We start from the raw sequence: 11,500 nt of genomic DNA on the forward strand, positions 1-11,500 counted from the left end.
CTGTTAATAGCAAAAATGTTAAGCAAAGTAAGATCTACAAATAAGTCAATTTGACCAAAATTGTCAATTGACCCCTTAAGGAGTTATTGCCCTTTAAAGACTTTTTTCACAATTTGTTCATCATGTTGACTTACTTTAAAAAATCTTCTCCTTTGAAACTGCTGTATCAATTTCAGCCAAACTTAGGCTAAATGAGTTTCAGAGTATCTAGTATAAATTTTATATTTCATTTCCTTATATGTCAGAAACATAGCTCCTATGGCTAAAATAGAACATAGGAGAAAATGATTTTTTTTTTGCTTTTGAAGAAAATAGGACGATTCAAAGAACATTTAAATAAATTGAAAAGCCAAAATAATCATTGATGAGAGATTTAACCCAAAAAATTAAGGTGAGCGATTCAGGCTCTTGAGAGCCTCTTGTCTTCCTAGATGTCCATTTTAATATTTTATATGATGTTCTATTTTGTTCGGCGGAAGAAATCTACACAATAGCCTACAGCAATGTATTCATTGTTTTGTGTAACAAAATGTCCATCCCATATCACCACGGGTAGCTACATTCGAGGTCAGTTTTCCAACGGAGAGAAAATATTTGCAGGCTCTGTTTTGTACAGCTGAAATAGCACTAAACGATTTAGTGCCCCAAATGCCACTACCATATAGTAATATCAGTTCCACCGTAGCTGTATAAAGTTTAGTGTACACCTTATGAGTCATTCCTCCGGCTAATACCACTTTTGTCATTAAACTACCCAGAGCACGACTGGCTGCTTTAGCTAATTCTTTTGAGTTTTTCGTAAATGTAAGATGTTCATCCATCCAGACACCAAGATATTTATATGAGTCACAATAATCGAGATTATTCTCCATACATTTAAAGTTAAATTCAAAACGATCAAAAGACTGCGGATGAAAATGAACGACTTCAGTTTTATTCACATTTATGAAAAGTTTCCATGTTGTACACCAGTCAGACACAATATCAAGCATGCGTTGAAGACTACTTTCATCGGGTGCAATTAAAGCTATGTTGTCGGCATAAAGCAGTATACTGAGACACAAATTGTCAAGCTGTAATCCACACTCAAGGGAATTGATACGTTGTGAGAGGTCATTGATATACACAGAAAACAATGTCGGTGATATGATATATACGCGATACAGCCCTGTTTCACTCCAGTCTCTACGTTGAACTACGGGGTATGGTCATTGTTAACACGAATAGTACATTTGACTTCCTTATATAAAGACTCAATTGCTGCTAAAAATTTACCACACACATCAATTTTCTGAAGTTTATACCATAATAAATTATGTTGTATGGTGTCGAAAGCTTTGCGCATGTCTACAAAACACACACATGTCGATTTTCTAGAAATTTTACGATCATTTAAGACGGAATATAGAGAATGGATATGTTCATCACAGCTTCGGCCTCTCCTGAACCCATTTTGTTCGGCGCATAAAACGTTGTTTTTCTCAAGCAAGGTACTTAAACGGTGATTGAGAATATTGCAATAAATTTTGCTAGGCACTGAAATTAAAGTTATTCCCCTGTAATTCAATGGTTGTCTTTCATCATATGTTTAAGAATAGGTTTTATGATTCCACAAGTCCACTGAGTTGAAACTCTACCAATGTTGAAACATCCACTTATAATTTGGAATAAAAGATTTACTGCGGTGTCATTTTTCAAAACTTGAGCTGGAATATCGTCTATTCCAGCTGCCTTGCGTTACTTAGAAAGTAATACTGCCAGTAAAACTTCCTCTCTGGAAATAGGTTCGTTAAACGTTGAAACATCGACTTCAGTATTAAATGAATATTCCTCAAGGTCCAAGTCACTGTTACCATTTTGATGGAATAAAGTCTGAAAATCGTGTAATTATAAATGATTAAATTGTAATTATAAATGATTAAATTGTAATTATGAATGATTAAATTGTAATTATAAATGATTAAATTGTAATTATAAATGATTAAATTGTAATTATGAATGATTAAATTGTGATTATAAATGATTAAATTGTAATTATAAATTAAAATTGATTAAATTGTAATTATATCCCACAGGCTTCCGATACCATACTGATCCATGCAGTGAAAGGTGGACATCTAGAACTGGTCAGAGCTCTTATTAATAAATATGCTGATGTTGATGTAGAGGGCGCTGTAAGTTAATTTATGATAATCAGACTACTGATATTCTATTAAATTCAATTGGGATTTCAAAAAGTTACAAAAGTTGCAGTTTAATAATTGTTTTTCATAAGAATTTCTTGAAAAAATATAAATAAAAGGAGATTTTAGGTAAACATTAAGAAAGTATAACATAAATACTGAACTCCAAGGAAAATTCAAATAGGGGAAGTCCATGAAAGCTTACAAAACCAAACTATCAATCAATGGAACAAATGAAAAACAATTGCATTCTGACTTAGTACAGGCAACTTCCAAACTTGTTTTATAGCAAACTTAATGCTTGATTGTTGATTGTTCTACTTAGAAATTTATGCTGTGCAATTTGTATGTAACTATTTACCCTTTTTGTTTATGTATTCATGGCGTTTGTTTTGTATGTATCAGACTATTATAAGATTTTAATGAAAGTTTCTCCTTACAGGATGGTAAAACAGCATTATACTGGGCAGTAGAGAAAGGACATACAGCTATTGTGTATTTACTGTTAGATTGTGATCCTGATCTTGAAATATGTACAAAGGTATGAATAAAAAGCTTTCAAGGGCTGTTACATAAAAACATACATTGGACCCAGGAAATCTCAGCTTTGGGTTGAAGTTGTCTATGTTTTTATACGACCACAAAAAAATTATGCGTTTGTATAATGGTATGATGTCGTCATCGTCTGCGTCGTTGTCCGAAATTAGGGGCCCAAAAGGGGCCCAAAACAAGTATTTTTCTACTTTCAGAATATCAACTTGTGTAATAGTATTTCAATTGCTCTTTTAAAAATTGTACCACAATGTTTTATACCACAGGTAATAGGTTTGGATTGATTTTGGGGGTTAAGGTCCCAAAGGTTTAGAATTAGGGGCCAAAAAGAGACCCAAAATAAGCATTTTTGTAGTTTTCAAACAATAACTTGTGTTTAAATGTATAAATCTCTCTGAAATTATACCACAAGTTTTCATACTATGAAGGGATGGTTAGTATTGACTTTTGGGGGTTATGGCTCAAAATGTTTTTTGGAATTAGGGGCTAAAAAAGGGGGAAAATTAGGGTTTTGGTCAATGGACAATTAAGACAATTTAAAAGCAGTGTAAGGGAGATAACCCCAAAACATTCAACATACAATGTTGGGTATATTCAGATTTACACTACTTGTAAATTATGTATAAAGAAATGTCAGGTTTTGGACTAATTGCCAAAAAGAAGGGGGGTGGTAGCAGTTTTCATTTTTTTCCCCCAAATTTCTCAAATTCCAAATTTTTGAAAAGTTTGAAGAAGAAATCTTAAATTGCACAATAGATTTGTAATATCTTGACATTTGTTTTGTGTTAGAAAGTCATATTATGTCAAAAATTCGATCACAATCCAAATGCAGAACTGTATCAAGCTTGAATGTTGTGTCCATACTTGCCCCAACTGTTCAGGGTTCAACCTCTGCGGTCGTATAAAGCTGCGCCCTGTGGAGCACCTGGTTTCGCAAGGGGAAATGTAAGTGAAAATTTAATATGTCCCTTTAGGTGGTTATCCCATTTTTATAATACCTTCCCTTAATACCATGTATGTTTTAATGGAATAGCCCTATTTATAAACAAATCAATCAAATCATAATCAGCTGTTTGATGATAAAGATATGAGTTCAAACATATTTGCTTTTGCAGAAGCTGAGGGGACCCTGAATATCCAAATATATAAGATATCTCCAAGTTAAAATGTGAAATAAATGAGATATGAGGTAAATGTCAATGAGGCAGCAACTTACCAACACAACTAAAAACATTTATTGTTAGTCTGTACCAAAAAGTACTTTAGATTCATTATTATTGTTGGTTACCAATTTTTGTTCAATTTAATGGTTTGGGTAATTTTGGAATATAAATTTTCAACAAAGTATAAATTGTCTATAGGCTTCTATACATTTTTTTGTAACACCAGGAATTTCCATGAAAACACCATTTGTCTTCAATCCACATTGATTTATGAATCCACAGTATATTTGAATTGAATAACCTACTTATTGAATACTTTATACTAATTTTCAGGAGCCTGTATGCATTTATAAATAGAGCAGAAAAACTGTAAGCTTGCTATATGATAAAAAAAACAATGTGACACCAGCTAACTATTCTGTTTTTACAAATTTGAAAAACTTATATTGTAATGGGAAATACTAGGACCCAAAAGTTGTCTCCCTTATGTTGATACTAGATACAGATATCCCCATAAGCAACAGTGATAGCCTTTTTCAAGATACAGACTTTAGAAAGTGGATTTTTTTAAAGGAAACCTTGCTAGAAATAATGAAAAATTATTCGACAGTATTTTTGGTCCAAAAAATATAGGGTCCTTTGGCTTTTCTTAACGTAATTTGTACTTATCTTCATTGCCTATCAATTTTGCACTTAAACACAGGTGTCTTATTCTAGCATTGACTTGTCAGTTTTGTCAGGGCTAAGGACAATTTATTATTTTGCCTTTGGTATAATGCAGAGTGTGCAAAGACTCTAATAATCATTATAACGCAGTGGCGGATCCAGAAATTTTCATAAGTGGGGGCCCACTGACTGACCTAAGAGGGGGCCCGCTTCAGTCACGCTTCAGTGATTCCCTATATAAGCAACCAAATGTTTTCCGAAAAAGGGGGGGCCCGGGCACCCTGGGCCCCCACCTAAATCCGCCTCTGTAACGACTGTGCATATCAACCAATCAGGATTAGCCATACTCCTATTTCTGAATACTTCATATACAACCTGGAAGTTTCTTGACACAACAGTGTGTCAAACATTAAAAATTTGAAGACAGTATATTACACATCAAAATTTCATCATTGTAAATGCCCCCCCCCCCTTTCCAAAATAAAATTCAATTACCAGTAAGTATTTTAAAATTAACTTCTAATTGAAAACATTGGATATTTTATGTGGTTAACCATATTTCAAGCTCTAAATCTAGAAAAATAAAGATTGTCAATTAACTTAATAATAAATGTCAGCAACCTACATACATTGAAGTCCTTAAAAGAAAAGAGATTAGCAATGGCACCTACAAAACAGTAGCTCTTGTCACTGGCAAATCTTGTGAATAAAATGGAGCCTAATTAATACTGAAAAGATCAGAACTTGCACTAGGGTCTCAGTAGCAGAGTTGTTTAAGTACTGTAAGTTCAAAATTATTGTTGTTCATTAATTATTGCGATTTTGTCATTTTAGACTAAAATGTGATTTAATTTTTTGCAATATTGAAAAAATCTGGTCTAGTTCATATAAAAAATTTCAAAATGCAAGTTTAAATTATTGTGATTATAACCCTGTTGCATTTTTTCACAATGATAAAAAGGTTGCAATAATTTCTGAATTTACAGTAGTTATCAACTTTAAAACCATAGCCTCAGGTTGGGAGTTCAAACCCCACACATCACAGGTGTGTTTGACTAGGATTGTCAGGCTTGTTGTTGATTGTTTTGGTAACAAGACAAACCTACTGCTAGCAAAAAGCTAATAGTGTTCCATGTGGTGTTAAGCACAACAATCAATCACTCATGACTTACAAGATTTTGTTTTTTTTTCATTTTCACTTTTTTGGAAATAGATCAAAGGCTGTACAGTTACAGTATAAAAGAAATATTAATTTCTATTAAAAGCAATTTCTGACATGTATAAAATTGAATTAATTGCCTTAAAATTATGTTGAGTAGAGGAAAGTAGACAATATGAATTAATTTATTTTACAGGATGGTGATACAGCTTTATTGAGAGCTGTTAGGTCCAGGAATGAAGATGTACTCCGAATGTTACTCGATAAAAAGGCCAAAATATCTGTTGTAGACAAGGTGAGTAGTTAATGGGTAAACGTTGACTCTATTTTTCATTTACCTCATTTATTTTAAGTTGTTCAAAAGTAATTGATCAAGTATTAAATTTAGACTAATTGATAACAAGTTCAGACTAATAAATTGTTATTAACGTCTTACAACACTATTATATTAAAATATTACAGCTTTTGAAAAATTGCCAAATTATTTTCTAGAAAGGAGATACTGCATTACATGTAGCTATCCGAGGCAGGAGTAAAAAGATTACAGAATTACTACTTAGAAATCCAAGGAATAGTCGTCTGTTATACAGACCTAATAAAGCTGGAGAGACGCCGTATCAAATAGATGCTTACCATCAGAAGGGAATTCTGTCACAAATCTATGGACATCGTAAGTATAAACATAAAAAAAGGGTACTGTGAATTTTCGTGGGTTTGGTTGGTACAGGTAACCCATTAATACAAATGTTCAACAAATTGCAAATTATCTATAGGCTTTGTATGCAGAGCTTATCAAAACCTCAAAATCAAATGCCCTTGAAAATGCAAGTGTTCCTCCATCCACGAAAATTGATACCCACTAAAATAAATTAATTTACAGTATATACCTAATATTTTAAATATAAATGCTTACAATCAAAAAGAAATTCTGTCAAAAATCATTGGACATCATCAGTACAATTGTAAAAATAGGGTATATACGTAATAAAGCGGAAGAGATGCTGTATTAAATAGATGCTCACCATCAAAAAGAAATTCTGTCACAAATCTATGGGCATCACCAGGACAAACATGTAAATCGTTCATAGTTTGTATGCTAAGAGGCCGATTTTTCAAGAAAATATGTACTCAAACATGAAGTTGTTTAGTACTTTTTCAATGCTAATTCATATAAACAAAATAGAAAGAATTTAAGAACACAATTTACATGCTATAAATTATTTTTTCTTTTATTCATTTATTTTTATGTTTTACAGGAAATTTGAATGCCGCTGATGGTGAAAATCTCCTTGGTTACGATATATACAGCAGTGCATTGGCTGATATTCTGAGTGACCCCTCCCTCAATACACCAATTACTGTAGGACTGTATGCCAAATGGGGGAGTGGCAAATCTTTCTTGTTAGGAAAACTTCAGAGTGAGTATATTCAATGTAAAGAAAAAACACAAATAAAGCTTGCTGTCTCGATGTGAATTGTTGATATTAAGTTTTAGCATTAGCATGGCATTGTATGGCTAAATAAAATCAAGCACAAAAAGAAAGATATGAAAAGGGCTGAAAACTAGCACAGAAAATGAAGGGACAAAAAGAATACTTTAAAGGCAAACACATTTATTTTAGGCATAATTTTTTTTACCATGTGTGAGTTCAAAAAGTTTGCTTGATTTTGTATTACCAGTATTATCGATTTTGAAAAAAAAGTTTTTTTGGGAAATAGAAAAAAATGGTTACATAGAAGTTAATGAAAATAGTTTTAAAAAAAATATTTAGGAAGTGCAAAAAAGTACCCAAAATCAGAAAAATCTTTTAACCCTTTCAACGCTATACACTCTAAACATTCTGTTTTCATTCAGGTCCTCTCTAATTTTTCCTCGTATGAATCGAGGATATTCAAGGTCTCATTTGTGCTTGAAATCCCAGCAGTTTTTATAGTAAAATCATGCAGTAGGTCCGAGACCACAATTATTTCGTAGTGCATTTCTTTTAGAACATAAATGAAAATAAAAAAAATCCCACCTGCGCTTTCTCAAAGAAACTTTTACAGTGTGTTGTACTACTTTTGGGACAAATTATATCAAAATTATAGAAAACTTCATCGCCTCAAACTCAAAATATGGACAATTTTATCTTTAGGGCGTCTTTAAATCTTTTGACAGCTTCCGAAGTGCTATTTTTTAACCTTTTTTACCTGGACCAAATCACTACTTTCCTTTAAAATTCTGGACCCAAACTTTTTTACAGTGTAATTTCACCCCCCTACTTGCAATTTGAGGCATAAAACATGGAGAAATAAATTTGGAAGGGGTATAAAAATTAATGGCAAGTAACCCACTGTCAACACTAGGGACTATATTTGTGAACAACAAAAATCAAGGGACCACAATGGTAGACCTAGTAGAAGAAAAATAAAAACAAATATTTTGACAAATGCAAATGGCAGAAATCGGGAACGAAGCTGTAAATATGGAAATATTTCAGCATTTCTATGGCGAAACTGACAAGGAGGATTAGTTAAAAGGTTTCTTGTTATCTCAATGTGTTTATTACATTTAATTTGTGTGGAAAATATGATTTGATCGATCACTAGAGACGTAGAAAAAGAGGGGAAAACAGAGGTTGACTGAAAATTTTGAGGACGAAACCATTTATTTGTGCCACGATATCATAAGTTGTGTATGGTGCAATACGCTACGGAATCTAGGAACTGGTGTCTTCTCTATTATATGGCAGATAAAACAACAAAAGAAATGAAGACTAAAAGTAGTTTTTATTCAAAATTCAACACAAATGTAATAAATTACACCTTTTACTTGTTAATTACCTAAAAATGCAGGTAACCTGATAAAAAAAAATTTTTTTTTTTTTATCTCAATACAATGAGTTATCTCCCATATGCCTAAAAAATAATGATTTTTTTTTTTCTTTTTTTCAGAGGAGATGAAATCTTTCACTAGAGCCAGTGAGGATGAACATTTTACATTTTGCTGGCCTCTGTTCTTCTTCTTGTTACTGATTAACAATGTTATAGGTCTGACTTTAGCGTTAGCAGTTCAATGGCAGATTGGACTAGGAGTAGGACTTGGCCTATTTGCTCTGGAATATGGATTTTTAGGTAGGTAAATGTTTGAAATTTGGTTACATAAATTTTTGAATAAGATTTGGGATATTCATTAAATTAATGAAATACAACTATTTTTTTGCTCACCTGGCCATAAAGCCACACGAACTATTGCCATCACTTACAGTGTTCCAGCTAGAATTATAAAAGGGCAGGGTGCCAATCCTGAAAAAGGGCATTTAACGTGTGATATGATAATATGAAAAGGGCATCTTTTAATAAAGATATTAATCAAACACTGTGTTTATTCATGGGAAAAACTTGTCAAGCAGCTTGCATTTTTGTCACACAAGTTTTTAAATCATTACTTGGCACAGTTAAGCTTTATATGCAGTATGTTTTGAAAGGTGACCTGCTTCATTCTGTTTCTATGGTCTGACACACTTTACCATTTTCACCTGTCTACCTCTGTTGTGCTTAATGGCAATACAGCACAAAACAGCTGTGCTCAGTAAATGCTCAATGTTAGGATATAGCAACAGTGAAAATTGTATTAAAAATAAATGAAAAATGTTACGGTAAAACTGGTGACCAATACAAAATCTACAAAAATGCCAAATGGCCAAAACAATTGGGTGCTTCCATGAAGAGTTATTGTTCGTAAATGACTATTTTGATGAATGTTAACCAATTATTGTCATTACTATAACAGATAGATAAAAACTGTAAATAACATTAAAAAAATAGAGCTACCAAAATGTCAAAATCACTGACTCCATTAGGAGTTATTGCCCTTTACTAACAATTTATTACTATTTTTTGTGTGTTAGCCAATTATCTCGGGGGGAAAAAAAGATATAAATAAACTCATCATAGATACCAGGATTACATTCTGTATTTACACCAGATGTGCGTTTCATCTACAAATTAAAAGACTCATCAGTGACACTTGAATCCAAAAAAGTAAGAAAAAAGTCCAAATAAAGTACAAAGTTGAAGAGCAATAGATTGTTACAAACTGTACTACATGTACTTCAATTAAAAAATTATCTATCTTGTCTAAAAACTTACATTCTCTGTGTTATCATCTTTCCAGCTGCCATCTTTGTACTTGTGCGGAAAAACAACTTTAGAATATCTAACAATATCAGCCTGGTGCTGGGAAAAGAATTGAGATCATTGACGTTACTCATCAAGGTGTTGTTCTGTAATCCAAAGCTATCCTCAGCCAAGAAAGTAGATGTACCAACAGTCAAGTAAGTATTGTCTGATGAAATCTGCCTTTATCGAATTCCCTATGAAACTTGAATTGGTGCAGTTTAGGTTGGGTAAATTTCCAAACAACATTTATTATAGTTTTAACTTGATTTCTTAGTTGAAACAGGGATTCAGGTCTTGCAGTTATAAAATACTCAAGCATGATTATCAGAAATAAACTTCTTAAATTAAATAAACTCTAGAGAGAGTGATTGCTAAGAAAAATAGTAATAAATATCTTATATCAAAATTGAACATCAAGATTTAAAAAAAAAAAAATTTAACTTTTGATTTTTTTATTTCCAACAATTACAACATATACATGACATACATACAATATAATACATACAAGATAAATACAATGTCATTTTTCATGTTTTTATATATAAATCTTAATTGGAAATATTTTACATTTTCAAGAAGAAATAAAAAAAAATTAAAAAAATAAAAACTAAAGAAATAAAGAGGGCAAAACAAAAAACAAAACACAAAAGGATTATCCAGTTACATCCCTATCTATATTTTAAATATAAGATTCTATTTTTGTTACACATATCCCCCTACAATTTTGCAATTATTTATGTATTTATGATTTGTGTTTTACTGCGGATTCATCTATTTTTGTTGGAACCAATTTTCATGATATTTAATTTCATGGATTTGCCGAAGTTTGCTTAAAAGCCTATGGAAAATTTTATATTCTTTGAACATTTAAATTTTTGGTTAACCCGTAACCACAAAATCCACAAAAATTAGCATCCAACGAATAATAATGAATCCACAGTATATAAATGAGTATGATGTTATGCTTATGTCAATGCGAAATATATTGATGACAAAAGACAAATGAAGGCAATACAGTCTTCACCAATACACAACTAATAATAATAAATCCATATTATAACATTTAGTTTATGAATCTGAATCTTTTAAATTAAATTTTATTTTAGGTTTTTATTTAGTGAGAGTACAAGATTAACAAGTGTTGGTGGTGAAAAAGCCTTAGCCTCAATGATTGGGACTTTGGGGGATAGTTTAGAACAAGAATATGGTACCCTCGTAGCACGTCTGTTCAGGGTGTTTAAAAAGGAAGCTGACACTACCAGTAAGTATTACCTTCATATGCTAATTACAATGCAAAAAAATGTTTATTTTTATGCCCCAGCTACTATAGTAGAGGGGCATTTTTTTTCTGGTCTCTACCTCCGTTCGTCCGTCTGTTCGTTCTTTCGTCTGTCCCGCTTCAGGTTCAAGTTTTTGGTCAAGGTAGTTTTTGATGAAGCTGCAGTCCAATCAACTTGAAACTTAGTACACATGTTCCTTATGATATGATCTTTCTAATTTTAAAGCCAAATTAGACTTTTGACCCCCAATTTCACGGTCCACTAAACATAGAAAATGGAAGTGCCAGTTTCAGGTCAAAGTTTTTTGTCAAGGTAGTTTTTGGTGGAAGAAGACTT

At 32.1% G+C, this 11,500-nt stretch overlaps 1 protein-coding gene across 2 annotated transcripts in view; it reads left to right on the forward strand.

Moving 5' to 3' along the window:
- The window catches only part of LOC139486207 (kinase D-interacting substrate of 220 kDa-like), a 50,232-nt gene that overhangs the window by 24,169 nt on the left and 14,563 nt on the right, over window positions 1-11,500 (forward strand). For both annotated transcript variants that reach the window (XM_071271001.1, XM_071271000.1), the window contains exons 10-17: window positions 2,076-2,174; window positions 2,626-2,724; window positions 5,920-6,018; window positions 6,216-6,393; window positions 6,980-7,141; window positions 8,658-8,837; window positions 9,880-10,039; window positions 10,991-11,145. In XM_071271001.1, the coding sequence (XP_071127102.1) occupies window positions 2,076-2,174; window positions 2,626-2,724; window positions 5,920-6,018; window positions 6,216-6,393; window positions 6,980-7,141; window positions 8,658-8,837; window positions 9,880-10,039; window positions 10,991-11,145 (1,132 nt within the window). The remainder of the gene's footprint in view (window positions 1-2,075; window positions 2,175-2,625; window positions 2,725-5,919; window positions 6,019-6,215; window positions 6,394-6,979; window positions 7,142-8,657; window positions 8,838-9,879; window positions 10,040-10,990; window positions 11,146-11,500) is intronic.

This window comes from Mytilus edulis, chromosome 8 (assembly GCF_963676685.1).
Source record: "Mytilus edulis chromosome 8, xbMytEdul2.2, whole genome shotgun sequence".
NCBI classification, from domain to species: domain Eukaryota; kingdom Metazoa; phylum Mollusca; class Bivalvia; order Mytilida; family Mytilidae; genus Mytilus; species Mytilus edulis.